The following is a 19,265-nucleotide window of genomic DNA, read 5'->3' on the forward strand; positions in this document are numbered from 1 at the left end:
CTCTGCCCCATCCTCGGGCCTCCGTAAATTGATACTAGGGGGCTTCCTCTCATACCAGTCTCTGCTACATTGTCCTTATGAACTTTTGGACATACCCATCTCCAATACATTGCCACAGGGAGCCTCCTGACAAGCTCAGCTGAACGACATCGCTGAATTTTTTCTAAACGTTGCCATTCCTAATCTATATAGCTCTGCTACATCTAATCCTGAACTGCGTCTTACTGGGAATTGTATAAAAGTATTTTAGAAGAAGTACTGGTTTCGAAGAGCAATATCCGCTAAAGCCTTCTCCTCCAGCTGAGCCTATACACAGATCGAGAGACCTATCCGGCAGCATTACATTATTACATCAAATTCAAAAAATCTACAATTAACTGGAATAGCTTGATGTTTCTGTGATAAGAGGCTGTTCCCCTTCCAATAATAAATGAGGAATTTGTGTAAAAGAAGAAACAAATGTTTCCATAGACAAATGTTTAGTAATTAATTTAGATGTTCTCAATATGTCTATCCAAAGAAAGAAAAAAAAAAAAAAAAGTAGATGAAAAGAACAATAAATACCCCACTAATAAAGATAAGAAATAAATATAAAGATCAGGAGCGGCTGCTGGAAGTTGACGAATTTCTTTTTACTGAATAGTGAAAATAAATTAGAATCGCTGCTGTCTTTTATCCAAAGAAGCAACTTTTCCCTGGTCGTGTGATATAGTACAAATGAAAGATAGTAGAGAATCATGGTAGAAACTCATAACAGCCCCATACACCATAGTTGGTGGCAGAATGATGGCCGCTATCCAATGGCAGACGGATGGGGGTCATTGTTAAAGAGCAATAAATGGGTCCTTTTCAAACCAATCTTGTGTCTGCGACAGAGGCTTATTGCAACTTCGGAGGTGAAAATGATCCCCCTTGGGCACAGGTTGCTTCAATGATAGGTCTGTCCTGATTCTTCCAACTACAGGAGCGCTTGCTTGGACCGAAGGGCTCCTGTGTTCTCTACAAGACAGCAGTTTATCTTGTGGCAGAAGGATCCTTACCTCCCCCGGAGAAAAGTTTTGATGCCTCTATACACATTAGAATGTCGGCCAAACCTGCCGATGCCATCAGATTTTACCAATGTTTTGTGTATTGGGGCCTTTGGTAATACAGTGCTCTATACTTAGTCATTGACCCCAATATAATGCTGCTTTAGATTTGTAAGACCACAAAACACTTCAACATTTATTGTCCATATACTGAAAAAGGAACAGCAGCAGTTCTCATGAGGCAAACGTAACAGTATTATAGACATACAGTGGGGAAAAAAAGTAGTCAGCCACCAATTGTGCAAGTTCTCCCACTTGAAAAAGATGAGAGGCCTGTAATTGACATCATAGGTAGACCACAACTATGAGAGTCAAAATGAGAAAACAAATCCAGAAAATCTCCTTGTCAGATTTTGGCAAGATTTATTTTGCAAATTATGGTGGAAAATAAGTATTTGGCCATTAACAAAAGTTCATCTCAATATTTTGTTATATATCCTTTGTTGGCAATGACAGAGGTCAAACGTAAGTCTTCAGAAGGTTGGCACACACTGTTGGTGGTGTGTTGGCACATTCCTCCATTCAGATCTCTAGAGCAGTGATGTTTTGGACCTGTCGCTGGGCAACACGGATTTTCAAATCCATCCAAAGATTTTCTATGGGTTGAGATCTGGAGACTGGCTAGGCCTCTACAGGACCTTCATATGCTTCTTACGAAGCCACTCCTTCGTTGCCCTGGCGGTGTGCTTGGGATCATTATGCTGAAAGACCCATCCATGTTTCATCTTCAATGCCCTTGCTGATGGAAGGAGGTTTGCACTCAAAATCTCACGATACATGGCCCCATTCATTCTTTTATGTACACGGATCAGTCATCCTGGTCCCTTTGCAGAAAAACAGCCCCAAAGCATGCTGCCACCCCTATGCTTCACAGTAGGTATGGTGTTCTTTGGATTCAACTCAGAATTCTGTCTCCTCCAAACACGATGAGTTTTGTTTATACCAAACAGGTCTACTTTGGTTTCATCAGACCATATGACATTCTCCCAATACTCTTCTAGATCATCCAAATGCTCTCTAGCAAGCTTCAGACGGGCCTGGACATGTACCGGCTTAAGCAGGGGGACACGTCTGGCACTGCAGGGTCTGAGTCCCTGGCAGCGTAGTGTGTTACTGATGGTAGCCTTTGTTATGGTGGTCCCAGCTCTATGAAGGTCATTCACTAGGTCCCCCCGTGTGGTTCTGGGACTTTTGCTCACCGTTCTTGTGATCATTTTGACCCCACGGGGTGAGATCTTGTGTGGAGCCCCAGATCGAGGGAGATTATCAGTGGTCTTGTATGTCTTCCATTTTCTTATTGCTCCCACAGTTGATTTCACCACACCAAGCTGCTTGCCTATTGCAGATTCAGTCTTCCCAGCCTGGTGCAGGGCTGTAATTTTGGTTCTGGTGTCCTTCAGCTCTTTGGCCTCCACCATACTGGAGTTTGGAGTGTGACTGTTTGAGGTTGTGGACAGGTGTCTTTTATACTGATAAGTTCAAACAGGTGTCATTACTACAGGTAATGAGTGGAGGACAGAGGAGCCTCTTAAAGAAGAAGTTACAGGTCTGTGAGACCCAGAAATCTTGCGTGTTTTTAGGTGACCAAGTACTTATTTTCCACCATAATCTAGCCAAATCAGACAAGGTGATTTTCTGGATTTGTTTTCTCATTATGACTCTCATAGTTGTGGTCTACCTATGATGTCAATTACAGGCCTCTTTCATCTTTTTAAGTGGGAGAACTTGCACAATTGGTTGCTGACCAAATACTTTTTTCCCCCACTGTATATGAGATTGTCATCAAAGGATTGGTATTAATTTGTCAATCGGTAGGGGTCCGCGGTAGGGTTCCGACCACTGGGATATGCAGCGATTAGCATAATGGGGAACATTTATTCCTGTTACAATGGACAGTGCACATTCTTATCCTTTTCTCCGTTCATTTCCTATGGGGCTGCACTTAGCCTTTTCCAGCAGAACCTAAAGGTACTGTCACACTTAGCGATGCACCAGTGATCCCGGCCAGCGATATGACAAGGTCAGGATCGCTGGTGCATCGCTAAGTGGTCGCTAATGAGCTGCCACACAGGCAGCTCTCACCAGCGACATAGCAGCGGTCGGGGGGCTCTACTTACCTGTCAGACGAGGCGATCCTGATGTCCTCCCGCCTGCATCCACGCGTCGCTCGTCACCGCCACAGGAAGCCCAGCAGGAAGCAGGTGACGAGAAACGGTCCAGGACGTTCTCGCGCGATCAGCGATAACCAGCGGGGAAGCCGGTCGGAGGTAAGTATCACACATAGCGATATCGCTAGCAATATCGCTGCTGCATCACAAAAACCAGTGACGTTATAGCGATATTGCTAGCGATATCGCTTAGTGTGACAGGCCCTTAAGTTTAACCTTTATTGTGGATAAATTATGTTAAGGTATTCTAAAAACTACAGTTCTAGAGTACCTCAGTGATAGTAATCTTATAATCCACCATCAATGTGAGTTGAGTTTGATAGGAACTATCAAACTTATTGGATCAGGTTCTTTGAGAAAGTAAGTTCCTGACTGGAACAGGGTAAGGACGTGGATGTCGTGTTTTTAAACTTTATAAAGACATTTGATACAGTGTCACATAAAATGTAAGTGGAAATAGGGGAAAATATATAAATGGGCTATAAACTGGCTCAGTGAGAGGAAACAGGATGGGTATGACTAGAACACAGTCTGATTTGGTCATAGAAAACTGGGGTACAACAGGGGTCAGTACTGGGCCCTCTTCTTTTTAATATATTAATGACCAAGTTGAGGGAATGTAGAGCAGAACTGCAATATTTGCAGATGATACTAAGCAACGTAATTCACATTGATTATATATTATAGAGGTATTTGGGGAAGCTATAGGTTTGGGCCAAGAAATGTCAAATTAAATATAATATGGATACATGTAACGTAATTCACTAAGCGGAAAAAAAATTACAGTTAAGATAAAATACAATTCTTACTAAAATAACTTAGCTGGAAGCTGAGTACAATAAATATAAAGAAAGTTTCTGTGAGGCTACATTAACGACTGTATTTTTGGTACTGTCCTTAAAAAAAAAAAAAAAAAAAAAAAAAAAAGCTGACCATATTCTTTCTCATGGACCGAATGTCCACATGAAAAAAAATCGTTGCTTGTACTAATCTCTATGTTTTGGATGAAACTCGTCAATTCAAGGTAAATTTTTGGAATTCCCATAGAAATTAATGAAAAGAACTGTGCATGTGCAGCTAACACACAGTGCAGGATGGGGCCCATTCAATATATAAGCAGGTCCCAGACAGGGATCCACCATCCATCAGCCACTTATGACATGTACGAGATGGGGCAATTCCTCCAGTACTTTGACAGTGACTTTGTATGTGTCTTGGTAGGCCTTTTATAGACCTAGGCAGAAGATCACATGGGATCATGCCAGGCCATCTACCAAGTGCAACGTAGAGCTCAACAGAGTTCAGCAGACCGAGGTGAGGGAAGCAAAGCCCGAATCCAGGACAGGTGTGTAACAGATGATCTCATGCTGATAAAACACTGATTTTGTTGAAACAAGAAAAACAGCCCAGAATGTAGCACATCCCTGGAATCAGAGTTTCAGCCCCTATAACATGTTGCTCTCAGAATCACACAGCAAAAACCTGCTGATATTTTTCCCTTTAAACAGATTTTTATGTTTTAGGCCAAATGTAGTTACCGTACTTGGGAAATCCATGTGAGAATGGCGGTATAATGCTTTTCGAAAGTTTCACTGTTTAATTTTAATACAAGTCTCTTCATTTTAATTTGAGAATGGACTGCCATTGCGACACGGATTTTGAAAGTTAGTACATCAGCCTCATCAGGTAAAAACTATCTCAATAAATATCTATATATAGTATTCAATTTGTAGGCAAAACTTAAAAATATTAGCTTTACATCGGCTTGACCTATAATGTATCAAAGTTCTGCAACTTGTCTTTTTAGTTCCTTCTTAATTGTGTGTTACTGAGAATTCCATATATAAAGGAGAAGTGGTGATTTGGGAGGAAATTAAAGGAGGAAGAAGAGGAGGGCATTGTAGATTCACAGTATGTTACTCCATAAAGATTTAGTGAAGGGGGTAGATTAGGACGACAGCGGGTAAAACAAGTCACATGGAAGTAGAGGGTGAAGTGATGTTTAATAGGGCATGGGAGTAGACAGAGATGGAGGATGGCTGTAGCTGATACTAGATAAATATAGTGAATTTAAACACAAAGGATAGAATAATAATTCAGGAGTAAAGTAAGGGAATAGTACAGGAACAGATAATGCACAACAATTGGAATGTAATACTTTGTTGATAAGGCAGAGTTACAATAAGACAAGTGTGCACCACAGAAGTAATGGCTGTCAGTTGGAGAAGTGAGCGATAAAGTGAACTTAAGAGGAAACTTTGTACATCTAGAGTGACAGGAAAGAGGACATCTCACAGAAGGGAGGGGACAATGCACAAGGGGTAGCGGTAAAGTACGAGCTCCATGCTACAGCACCCTGCAAAACAAAAGAAGCAAGAATATCACTAAAAGAAACCCCAAAAGTATAACCAAGAGCCGCGCAAGAAGGTAAGTCATCATTCATTGTATTGGTATCAGAAAATGTTGCTAGTAGTGCTACAGAAGGAAGGTTTCTTGTATTTTATTGGGTTTGTTGGTCCTTCTAGAGTGAGGGTAACACTTCCCAGAGGAGGAATGGTTATTGTTACTTTGTATTGTATTGTTTGTAAATATTTACTTGTTTAGAAATCATTAAAGTCATGAGTACGGTGAAGAGAAGAAATGATCCGGTCTAGATCTTCATGACACACATGTCTACAAGATTTTCACATCAAAGACACTTCCTATAGCAGCAGATGACAGATCTCTCCATTTTTACTCGACCTTTCTTACATTAGAACTCGCTGACATCTCCTTCCAAACGTCTTGAAAATAATTTGACTAAATTGATCCTTTTTTCACTTTTGTAATCAAAATCACCCTCCAGCAGGACATATAAGGGGGCGATGTATATAAGATCTGACAAAGTAAAAATGGAATATTTCTTCATGGCAACAAATCTTAAATTTTTCGAAAAAAAAAAAAATGAAATCTGCTCTATTGCTTTGGGCAACTATCCAATTTTTCTTTTGCATCAATTATGACATAACCACTAAACACTACATTAATCTGACACTGTATCAATGACACTATAACAATGTAAAATAATTCAAAAATATACAATCACTTAATAATCCAGTCCCCTGTGCTGGGAAGTAGTTGCTGCCCGCCCACGAGAGATAATACAGAAGTGCTGGTTGCGTGCAGTGTTTCGGTGGTGTCAACTAGAGGTTATAGGTGGCACCTCGTATCAGGGAACGGCCCAAAATGCTTTTAGTAGTCTCTGCCTTGCATGTGCGACTCTTACTCTTTTCTTGTAAAAAAAAAAAAAAAAAAATAATTGTATTAATTATTTCCTGAGTTTTTAACTTTACACTATAAATTACCAAGAAACCTCTTATTAAACTCTAGTATTCCTTTGCTAATTTTGGCACAGCTGTCTGCAAACTGTGCAATGCTGGTGTTAGGAAACAGAATTTCCTGTGAAAGGTGTGGCTGCGTGCATGCATACGACCATATAGAATACCAATCAGTCGCACCGTCAGGCCAAATACTTACTTCTGACCTGAACAATTGTCAGATGGTCGTCGGCCATTGCAGAATTCACAATATATTATCGGGTTTGGAAAACGTACCTTCTGATTAAAGACGCTCCCTGTTCCTGTTAACATCTCTACAATGTGCAAACATTGAAGGATGTACAGTATATTGCAAAAGTTAGTACACCCCTCACCTTTTTTTTTTTTTTTTTTTAATATTTTATTATATCTTTTCATGGGCCAACACTGAAGATCTGACACTTTGATGCAATGTAAAGTAGTCAGTGTGAAGCTTGTGTAACAGTGTACATTTGGTGCGCCCTTTAAATAACTCAACACACAGCCATTAATGCCTAAATCGCTGGCAACAAAAGTGAGTATACCCCTTAGTGAAAATGGCCAAATAGTGTCCAATTAGCCATTTTCCCTCCCCAGTGTCATGGGACTCATTAGTGTTGCAAGGTTTCAGGTGTGAATGGTGAGCAGGTGGGGTAAATTTGGTCTTATCGCTCTCACACTCTCTCACACTCTCATACTGGTACCTCATGGCAAAGAACTCTTTGAGGATCTGAAAAAAAACAAAAGAATTATTGCTCTACATAAAGATGGCTGAGGCTATAAGAAGATCACCAACACCCTGAAACTGATCAGCAGCACGGTGGCCAAATACGTACAGCGGTGTAACAAGACTGGTTCCACTCAAAACAGGCCTCGCCATGGTCGACCACAGAAATTGAGTGCTCGTCTGTCTTTTTACAATAGACGTATGAGTGCTGCCAGCATTACTGTAGAGGTTAAAGGGTTGGGGAGATCCACTTGCTGGTGCTCAGACCATAGGCAGCACACTGCATCAAAGTGGTATTCATGGCTGTCATCCCAGAAGGAAGCCTCTCCTAAAGGTGAAAGCTTGCAAACAAGAAAGCCCGCAAACAGTTTGCTGAAAAAAGCAGACCAAGGACATGGATTACTGGAACCCTGTCCTGTGGTCTGAGGAGACATAGATAAATTTATTTCGTTCAAATGGTGTCAGGTGTGTGTGGCAGCAACCAGGTGAGGAGTACAAAGACAATTGTGTCTTGCCTACAGTCAAGCATGGTGGTGGGAGTGTCATGGTTTTGTGCTGCATGAGTGCTACCATCGGTGGGGAGCTACAGTACATTAAGAGAACCATGAATGCCAACATGTACTGTGACATACTGAAGCAGAACATAATCTCCACCCTCCAGAAACTGGGCCACTGGGCAGTATTCCACCATGATAATGATGGCAATCAAACCTCCAAAATGACCATTCCCTTGTAAAAAAAAACTGAGGGTAAAGGAGCTGGGCTGGCCAAGCATGCCTCCAGGCCTAAACCCTATTGAGAATCTGTGGGATATCCTCAAATGGAAGGTGGAGGAGCACAAGGTCTCCAACATCCACCAGCTCTGTGATGTCATCATGGAGGAGTGGATGAGGAATCCAGGGGCCTCCGGTGAAGCTCTAGTGACCTCCATGCCCAAGAGAGTTAAAGCAGTGCCTGAAAATAATGGAGGCCACACAAAATATCCACTCTTTGGGCTTAATTTAGCCATTTTCGCTCTAGGGTGTACTCACTTTTGTTGCCAGAGATTTAGACATTAATGACTGTATGTTGAGTTATTTAGCGGGCGCACCAAATTTACACTGTTATACAAGCTGTACACTGACTACTTTCCATTGTATCACAGTGCCAGATCTACAGTGATGTCCCATGAAACGATATAACAATATATTTACAAAAATGTGAGGGGTGTACTCACTTTTGTGATATGCTGTATATGACAATTTGTGTATATATATATATATATATATATATAAATAATTACTGGATGAATGAAGGGATTCTCTGCTCTGCTTGTTTGTAACTAAAGCTGTACTGAAGAAACTGGAGAGAAGAATCAAAACACAAAGTATATTACAAAGTTATACAATGTCTCAATTTCAAGATCTGTACTCACTTTCAGATAAGATTGTTATATATCCAGAGGTGGAAAACTTGCCTTGGTCACATTCACTGGAGCTCTGACATACTTAAAGGTGTATTCTCATATTGCTCGGATATGTCATTACTTAATCACTGATAGGGGTCTAACCTCTTGGACCTTTAATAATATCCCAAAATAAGGGGACTAAGGGTATGTGCACACGTTGCGTATTTGCCGCTGCAGATCCACTGCAGATTTCCTATTGCTTTACAGTACAATGCAAATTTATGGGAAATAAATACCGCTGTGTAAAAATCTGCGCGGAAACGCAGCAGTTTTTTCCTGCGGCATGTCAATATTCTTTGTGCGGATTCCGCAGTGTTTTTACACCTATTCCATTATAGGAATCCGCAGGTGTAAAAACGCAGGCAAAATCCCCACTAAATCCGCAGCATAAGTTGAGGATCCAAGAAAAGCACTTCTGAGCATCCGCGCTGCTTTAGTGATAAGAATTCTTCTGAAATCCATATAAATCTTTCAAGTTCTTTATTATATGTACTACAGAAACTACGCGTTTCGAGGTGACAAACCGCACCTCTTCTTCAGGTTACAGTACAGTCACCTCGAAACGCGTAGTTTCTGTAGTACATATAATAAAGAACTTGAAAGATTTATATGGATTTCTGAAGAATTCTTATCACTAAAGCAGCGCGGATGCTCAGAAGTGCTTTTATTGGATCCTCAACTTATGATACCTAGTGGACGCTGTCCACCTGCACGAGCTCTGCAGCAGCTATATGACTGCAACAAACATTGAGAGTGGTTGTTTCTGAACACAACCCATAAAGGGTAAGTAGTCCAGAGTACTTTTATATTTTAATTGATTTATACCAGGTGAAGCCCTATGTCTGCGCCCCCGCCCTTGTTTTCTCTTACACTAAATCCGCAGGAAATCCGCAGGCAAAATGCCCGGATTTTGACCTGCGGATTCTGCCAAAAATAGTAGATTCCACGTGAAAAATTCTGCACACGAATCCGCAATGTGTGCACATACCCTTAATAGCCACAATGCATATACAGTCAACAATACAATACCATTAAAGTGCAAGTGCTCAAAACCAACTGTGCTCAAGATAAAGAAAAACTGGTATGATCTCATCAAAGTAGAATTTCCTTCATCCCAGTTGTACAGATGTTATTTCACGTAGGAATGAGGGGTCTCTTTCCCTTTAAATCAGACAATGGGGAATAGATAGAAAAAGGGGGGGATTGGGGAGTATTTTTTGTTTTACCACTCCCTGTCGTGCCCCTGCATTGCTGCTGCCCTCACAAGGGCAGTACCGAAGTCTGAACGGAGGGAGAAACGCATTGGGGTGGCTACATAACTTTGTGGGTAACTTATTTATAGGTTCATACTTGGGTACTGCCCTTGTGAGGGCAGCAGCAGTGCAGGGGCATGACAGGAAGTGGTAAAACAAAAAATACACCCCATCCCCCTTTTTACTGTCTATTCCCCATTGTCTGATTTAAAGGGAATGAGACCCCTCATTCCTACGTGAAATAACATCTGTACAACTGGGATGAAGGAAATTCTACTTTGGTGAGATGATACCAGTTTTTTTTTTTATCTTGAGCACAGTTGGTTTTGAGCACTTGCACTTTAATGGTATTGTATTGTTGTCTGTATATGCATTGTGGCTATTAAGTCCCCTTCTTTTAGGATGTTATTAAAAGTTATATTTTAAATTTTGCCTACCCTGCTGCTATAGTTGATCCCTATCTGGGAAGGTACTGAGGGACAGTTCTATTTTCAGATGCACAGGTTGTTGAATAACCTCTTGGACCCCCATACATAGAAGCTGAGAATAAAGGGGCCACAGTACCGTTTCAGCGCTACATTTCCTTCACAGTTTTTCCTTTGCACAGTTCCCATCCAACTGCTGTAATGTAACTTCATTCAAGTGAAAAAGGTCATCTGCCATTCTCTGCACAACCAAGTTACCAACCAGAAGAGCCACTGAGCTCAAAAGATTCATTAATTGTCTATGGGACTGCAGAGTGGAGCACTTGTCGATTTCTAGTACCATAGACAATGAATGGAGCAGAGACCATGCACGTGCATTTACGCTCCATTCATGACAGCTGCAGAGCCCCATTCTTGGGGCTTTGACCTCAGGATCCCTGGATGTCCTGGCAGCCGGACTTCCATCACTCAGCAGCTAACTTGATTTTTTGAGATCAGAAAGATTGCAGCGTGCAACCTCACACATAGAGTTCTTAGGGGCTCACACATAGAGTTCTTAGGGGATAAGCGTATGAGGCAGATCATGTTGCCAAAATGTCTGCACTTTTTTATTCATCCAAATGAAACTAGGAGAAATCCATGTGCTTGTTGCTCAAATAACCAATTTCAGATGGTTGGAAATTTCTGCAACAAATTCTGCAGCAAGTGAATCCACTATCTTATTGCATAGGGCTCAATTACTACAATGAGCTATGAGCTTTTGAGGCAGCTTTTTATCCAGCAAAGTGGATCGGATTTATAAAAATCTCTCGCCCGCTGTGTTTTTTTTACATAGCGTAAACTGACCTGACTTGCAACATTTCGACTTGTCTTATTTTTCATACGCTCGTCTACACCCGGCCTTAGGGCTTACGTCCGTGCCAACAGGTCTGAGCACGGATCACTAAAGCACAGACTGGCCGGTGGCTTTCCTGACCCGAGCATGACAGCTTCATATACTTTTATGTGGCTGTAACACTTAGGTCAGGAGACCGGCGTCCAGTCCGCCTCATTCAGACATCAGGGGGTTTTCATGTACAAGAAAAACGGACCAAGTTTCATCAGTGATTTTCATCAAATTTCTTAACTTTTTTTCACTGATGAGATATAAAAAAAAAAGTTTCTCCACCTCCTCCTATCTATCAGTCAGTGATAAACAGCCATCACACCGAATGCTGTCAGTTTTTTTCACTGATCTAGGCTGCGTGCACACGCTGCGGATTTTGCAAAATCCGCAGGTAAATCCGCAGGTCAAAAGACCTGCGGTTTACCTGTGGATTATCTTGCGGTTTGACACCTCTACAATGGAGAAGGTGTAAAACCGCTGCAGATTCCGCACAAAGAAGTGACATGCTGCGGTTTTGAAACCGCAGCAAATCCACGCGGAAAAATCCGCACCGTGGGCACTGTGGATTTCATTTTCCATTGAAAATAATGGTACTGTGCACCGCAGCAAAAACTGCTGCGGATCCGCAGGGCCAAAACCGCAGCAGAATCCGCAGCGTGTGCACACACCCCTACACTCAGATCAAAACCAGACACGTCTCCGTGATTTTGCACAGATTGTTAGGTCCAAGGAAAAAAATCTGATGCAGCCCCACAAACTGTCATAGGCACGAGTGCTATACCCCCTTTGTTCTTGGTGAATAATAAAGTGATTCTTTTATCATATACATATGTAGTACTTTTGTGCAATTGAGGTGTTCCTTTCTATGGGGTTGCTCTTTCCTTTGTTTCATTATATGCTTTTTGCATACCCGGTGAACCCTCTTGCCTTTATTTGTTCTCATATATTTTACTAGTGGTGCCCTCCATTCTCTCTCTACGGAATTCTGGAGTAAGTCGCTTTGAAAAGTCGCAAAATTTTGTTGAGCAAAATGTTTTGAGACCTTAGTGTTTTCATGCCAGTTTTGCTCAGCTCTATCAAAATGGGGGGACGGGGACGTGATGGGGCGTGAAGTCACGGCTCATCTAATTCATGGCAACCTGTAGAGTTTTCTACGTAAGCAATCTTACGCCACTCTTACTATGTGTGCACAATCACGTTCCTTAAAATCTGCAATAAAATCCCCTTGTGTTACATGCAGATTTTGCTTTTGATTTCAATGTGGAATTTAGCCAAAAATGTCACATTCCACTATAATATATTTAATCCTCATTGAAAATCTGCAGCTTTAAAGGGAACCTGTCACATGAAATCAAAAACACTATTAGTCTATAGATATGGAGTTAATCTGCAGGTTAATAGCTTTCTGAACCTGCCCAGTGCCGGAATTTAGAGAAATTAACTTTATTCCTCCCGATAGCATTAGGCGTGGGTTCAGTCACCGCTCTGTGTATAGAGAGCTGTGGCTTTAATAGTGCCCCCAGTTCTGATTGACAGCCGGCCCTGTAACCGTGCCCCCATCACTGACTGACAGCAGTTCAGCAGAACTGCTGTCAGTCAGTGATGGGGGCACGGTTACAGGCGCCACTCTATACACTCAACGCGCGCCTGCGTCATCCCAGTGGCTGAAACCCAAATGTTACCAGGAGGAATAAAGTTAATTTCCTCCCAGCAGTGGGGGTCTAAGTGCCGGCGCTGGGCAGGTTCAGAATGTTACTAACCTGTAGATTAATTAACCCCATATCTGCAGGCTAATAGTGTTTTTTCACGTGACAGGTTCGTGCAGACGACCATAAAAATTGGACGAGCGCTATCTGCTGTTTTGAAGGATAACACTCATCCCTATGTTATTGTGTTGGTCTGCGCACAAGTCTGATTTTTTTCCTTGGATTGAGTTAAAAATCGCAGCACGCATCCGATTATCAGATCATACTTAGCCATGTCTATGGGTCCACGGAATAAAATCGGATGACATCCAAGAGAAGTCTGATTTTCATGGACAGAAGATGGAGAAACTTTGACCAAACTCTGATAATAAAAACTGACACACAGATCAGTCTAACGAAACTCTGATAATAAAAATAAAACACTGATGAGAAAACTACTGACGTGTGAATGAGGTCTTACAGACACCACTTTGAGTTTGGAAGCTATGGTTATGAGCCAAGGGCATACCCTGAAAATCGTTACTTTCACAAATGACATAAATGAATATTGTGAAGCAAATGACTTATGCAGCCATATTTTATCTCCTTGAAGGGCAGGTGGACTGAAAATGGCTGGAATTCAGACGGCCAGCGGAGAATATATAGATTCCTCCTGGGAGCTGAAGGTCTATGTGGAGGACCTAGGAGAAGATGCGGAGCCGATAACGCTCCGAGTGACTGGGGAACAACACATTGGGGGAGTCATGTTACAACTGGTGGAAAAAATAGGTAATTTTAACTTTAGCCCAAAACTTAACTAACGTCTGAAGCTTCTCTGTTATCACTGTCACATTTCACAGGTCCACATTTGTGGTATCCGTTCTGTGTTCCTGCAGTGTAATCTTCTTATCCCAGGCTTCTGTGTGGTTCTTACTTCTTCCTATCACTGTCAAAGCCTGACACTTTAAGAAACAAAAATAACTTATGCGATGGGAAAGAGGAAGATGAGTTTTGCAAGAAAGCACCGAAGAGGAGCCGCCGCTTAAAGGGAACCTGTCACCTGTTTTGGCCGCTATATGATGCGGCCACCACCTTTCAGGGCGTGTATATGGCATTCTATAATGCTGTAGATAAGCCCCCGGTCTGACCTGAAAGATAAGAAAAATAAGTTTTATTATACTCACCTGGGGGCGGTCCGGTCTGAGGGTTGTCGCAGGTCTGGGTCCGGTGCCTCCCATCTTCTTGCGATGCCACCCTCCTGCTTGCTTCATGGCTCCCCGGCATCACGCTCCTGTGCAGGCGTACTTATCTGCCCTGTTGAGGGCAGAGCAATGTACTGCAGTGCGCAGGCACCGAGAAAGGTCAGAGAGGCCCAGCGCCTGCGCACTACAGTTATCTGCTCTGCCCTCAACTGGGAAGATAAGTACGCCTGCACAGGAGCGTGATGCCGGGGAGCCATGAAGCAAAAGGAGATCGGCATTGCAAGAAGATGGGAGGCGCTGGACCCAGACCTGCGACACCCATCGGAAAGAACCGCATCCCCAGGTGAGTATAATAAAACTTATTTTTCTTATCTTTCAGGTCGGACCGGGGGCTTATCTACAGCATTATAGAATGCTATGTATAAGCCATGAAAGGCGGTGGCCACATCTTATAGCGGCCTAAAGAGGTGATAGGTTCCCTTTAAACGTCATTACTGTACCAAACCCCTCCATAGAGGTAATGCAAAACTCGAGCGCAATAATAAAATATACTGTAGTACCAGCTCAATGGCAGCAGATAGGGGTGATCACATAAGTCCTAGGTGGATCATGTACACCTCTATAGGAAATGCAGAGCCATGCGTTAATTCTAAGCTTACTGGTGTATTGTCTTTCCCTATAGGATGATCTGCATGTTGTGCCTTGTAAGGTCCAGAGTGCAAGTCTTTCTCTATGCAGTCCTTAGTTATTTAAAGGGAATGTGTCATAAAAAAAATAACCTATTGTTTCAGTCCGATTTTTTATGTTAAGGGGATGTTCCAGATTCAGAAAGCCACTGTCTTCTGGCTCCAATTTTTTGGTAAAAAAATAAATAATAATAATTATATATATATATATATATATATACATACACACTAAATGGAGGGCAGTAATGTCACGATGGGGGCAGGCTTTGCAGTGTTGAGAATATCTCCCCCCATGTGCTCACCCACCTATCCACTCTCTCTTTCCCCATGTGCTGACTTCTCCCGTCTGTGCTCTCTTCTTTGACCTGTCTACCCCATGTGCTATCCCTTGTCTGCTGTCTCTCTCCTTCCTGTGCTGTGTTCTCCCCTCATGTGCTGTCCCGTTTGAGCTGTCTCCCCCCTGTGCTCTGTCTCTCTCACCCCTGTGTCTGACCATGTATAGAGCATACCACAGCTCCTGGGCAGGGGAGGAAGCAAAATACAATACTGACATTACAGCAGGGAATCACAGAGGATACATTTTGTGAGGTAAAATATTGTTTAAAAACAGTCAGTGAAAGATTTACCTCACAAAATGAATCTTCTGTGATCCCCTTGCTGTAATGTCAGTATTGTTTTTTGCTTTCTCCCCTGCCCAGGAGATGTGGTATGCTCCGTATATGGTCAGACACAGACAATTTTTTAAATGAACTTTCGTTCGTGGGAAAACCCCTTTAATGTGACCGGCTTCCTCTGCCTGTAGACACGTCATGCATCTGCCACTGGGATCAGCCGAATGATTCACTGCTCCTGTGCGGTACCGCGCAAGAGGCTGCGTGAGTGTGAGTCTGAGTGTGTGAGTGTATGACTGTGAGTGTGTGTGTGTGTGAGTGTGTGTGTGGTGCGACAGTGTTCCGCTGGTGGTACTGCGCAATAGGTTGGTATCAGCAGCAGTTTCCATAATGAGACACCTATCACTTGGGTGTCCCAATATGGTGGTCGATGAACTTCCTCCGATTGGAATTCTGGGATACGGTGACATCTGGACAGAACAGGCAATGAAAACATTACAAGGGAATTATATAAATAGATAATAAGCTTTACTCACCCTTCCCAGGTACAGTTTTGAGTGTCTGCTACTGGTGTCTGTTATTTGCTGCAGAGCTGACATCACGTCGACAGCGCAGCAACCAATCAGTGAGCTCAGTGGCTCGGGTCATCAACTCGGGCAGAGGGTTGAGCTCAGTTACTGGCTGCAGCGCTGATGTCAGACCTTGAGACAATAAAAGACATTTGGCGCAGTGGCGGAATCTCAGTGTTAGAACTGAGAAGAGTGAGGAAAGCACTTTTTTTTTTATAAAACAAAGTACACCAAGGAAGAAGGGTTTTCCAAAACTGGAAAACCCATATAAATGTAATAAAAAATAAAATTGGCAATATTTTTTATTACTCACAATCACAGTCTTTATCGCAATCTGTATTAAAAATGGAAGTCTTGCAATTTTCACACTGACCATTAGGTATTTTTTTTAGACTCAAACTTCTGGTTCTTTCAGGAAATACACATTAGCAGCAATAGTCTAACTCAGACCCTTACTTTTGCATTGAAGCATCTAATGAGCGTGTGCAAAGGTTATTGTGAAAGGAGGGGGGAAGAGGTCAGCTGTGATATCTCCTATTGTGATTATTGGATCCTGTGTTATCAGCTGTGTATAGAGGCGTTACCTATCATTGTAATCCTGCCTGTGAGGATAATGAGACTTATGAAAAGTCTTCTGTACAGAACAGGAAGTATGAGTTTGAAAAAAGCCCCAGTGGCCAGTATAAAACTTGCAGTGTGTGTGTGTGTGTGTGTGTGTGTGTGTGTGTGACATTTCAAATTTGTTATTTCTACTTTTAGCACAAGACTGGATTTAAACAATGCTTCATTTTCTGATAATATATTCCCTTCTTATCCCTTCCTAACACGTACAGTTAGGTCCATATATATTTGGACAGGGAAAACATTTTTCTAATTTTAGTTCTAGACATTACCACAATGAATTTTAAACAAAACAATTCAGATGCAGTTGAAGTTCAGACTTTCAGCTTTCATTTGAGGGTATCCACATTAAAATTGGATGAAGGGTTTAGGAGTTTCAGCTCCTTAACATGTGCCACCCTGTTTTTAAAGGGACCAAAAGTAATTGGACAGATTAAATAATTGAAAATAAAATGTTCATTTCTAGTACTTGGTTGAAAACCCTTTGTTGGCAATGACTGCCTGAAGTCTTGAACTCATGGACATCACCAGACGCTGTGTTTCCTCCTTTTTGATGCTCTGCCAGGCCTTCACTGTGGTGGTTTTCAGTTGCTGTTTGTTTGTGGGCCTTTCTGTCTGAAGTTTAGTCTTTAACAAGTGAAATGCATGCTCAGTTGGGTTGAGATCAGGTGACTGACTTGGCCATTCAAGAATATTCCACTTCCTTGCTTTAATAAACTCCTGGGTTGCTTTGGATTTATGTTTTGGGTCATTGTCCATCTGTAGTATGAAACGACGACCAATCAGTTTGGCTGCATTTGGCTGGATCTGAGCACACAGTATGGCTCTGAATACCTCAGAATTCATTCGGCTGCTTCTGTCCTGTGTCACATCATCAATAAACACTAGTGACCCAGTGCCACTGGCAGCCATGCATGCCCAAGCCATCACACTGCCTCCGTCGTGTTTTACAGATGATGTGGTATGTTTTGGATCAGGAGCTGTACCACGCCTTCGCCATACTTTTCTCTTTCCATCTTTCTGGTAGAGGTTGATCTTGGTTTCCTCTGTCCAAAGAATGTTCTTCCAGAACTATGCTGGCTTTTTTAGGTGTTTTTTAGCAAAGTCCAGTCTAGCCTTTTGATTCTTGATGCTTATGAGTGGCTTGCACCGTGCTGTGAACCCTCTGTATTTACTTTCATGCAGTCTTCTCTTTATGGTAATTTGGATATTGATACGCCTACCTCCTGGAGAGTGGTGTTCTCTTGGTTGGCTGTTGTGAAGGGGTTTCTCTTCACCATGGAGATTATTCTGCGATCATCCACCACTGTTGTCTTCCGTGGGTGCCCAGGTCTTTTTGCATTGATGAGTTCACCAGGGCTTTCTTTCTTTCTCAGGATGTACCAAACTGTAGATTTTGCCACTCCTAATGTTGTAGCAATTTCTCGGATGGGTTTTTTCTGTTTTTGCAGCTTAAGGATGGCTTGTTTCACCTGCATGGAGAGCTCCTTTGACCGCACGTTTCCTTCACAGCGAAACCTTCCAAATGCAAGCACCACACCTCAAATCAACTCCAGGACTTTTATCTGCTTAATTGAGAATGACATAACGAAGGGATTGCCCACACCTGTCCATGATATAGCCTTGGAGTCTATTGTCCAATTACTTTTGGTCCCTTTAATAACAGGGTGGCACATGTTAAGGAGCTGAAACTCCTAAACCCTTCATCCAATTTTAATGTGGATACCCTCAAATGAAAGCTGAAAGTCTGAACTTCAACTTCAACTGCATCTGAAACGTTTTGTTTAAAATTCATTGTGGTAATGTCTAGAACCAAAATTAGAAAAATGTTGTCTCTGTCCAAATATATATGGACCAAACTGTATGTTAACTATTTACTTATAGTCCCAGTGAAAAAATGATTCGGAAATATTTTTTTCTTAGTAAAAAAAAGTGTTGCCCTGTTTCTTTCTTATTCTTCCTGGAAACGTATGAAAAGATTTACAAATAAGTGTTACCTTCTTCAGTCGGTGCAGATATTGTATACAGAATTACAGATGCATCCTTTTAAGAAGCTGAATGGTAACGCCCAGTTGTCAGTTGATGAATACATTTTGAGGGAATGGGTACAATGCAAAGTTGTAATAAGATGTGTTCCAGGATTGTGTTTTTTTTCATGGAGAATGTGACTGTTACCAAACATAAAAGTCGGCATTTATTTGTTTTTATTCTATTCTGATTAATTTATTTATTGTTGTTTATTTTTGCATTTATAATGTAGATATTAGCAAAGACTGGTCTGATCATGCTCTATGGTGGAAGCAGAAGCGTCAGTGGTTGCTAAAAACTAACTGGGCATTGGACAAATATGGCATCCTTGCAGATGCCCTCCTAATTTTTATGCCACAGCACAAGCCGGTAATCCTCTCTTTGCCCAACCAGCGCTCACTTAGGATCAGAGTTTGCTTCTCCGGCACAACATTTAGCGCCTGCACCGAGGTCTGTAAGATCCTGGGTAAGTGTCTGTTACCGTTCAGTACAACACTAATTCCCTGGGACATGCACAACATTCATTTTATCTCT

The 19,265-nt window shown here is 42.0% G+C and overlaps 1 protein-coding gene across 2 annotated transcripts in view; it reads left to right on the top strand.

The window, feature by feature from the left end:
- Positions 1–5,183: 5,183 nt before the first annotated feature.
- Positions 5,184–19,265, top strand: part of FERMT3 (FERM domain containing kindlin 3) — a 33,281-nt gene continuing 19,199 nt past the window's right edge. The window contains exons 1-3 of one of the 2 annotated variants that reach the window (XM_073554585.1): positions 5,184–5,683; positions 13,628–13,803; positions 18,964–19,197. In XM_073554585.1, coding sequence (XP_073410686.1) covers positions 13,644–13,803; positions 18,964–19,197 — 394 coding nt within the window. In that variant the 5' untranslated portion in view covers positions 5,184–5,683; positions 13,628–13,643. The remainder of the gene's footprint in view (positions 5,684–13,627; positions 13,804–18,963; positions 19,198–19,265) is intronic. The other variant, XM_073554586.1, reaches the window with a different exon arrangement.

Source organism: Dendrobates tinctorius, unplaced genomic scaffold (assembly GCF_039654945.1).
Source record: "Dendrobates tinctorius isolate UK_male_01 unplaced genomic scaffold, ASM3965494v1 ptg000211l, whole genome shotgun sequence".
Taxonomy (NCBI): Eukaryota; Metazoa; Chordata; class Amphibia; order Anura; family Dendrobatidae; genus Dendrobates; species Dendrobates tinctorius.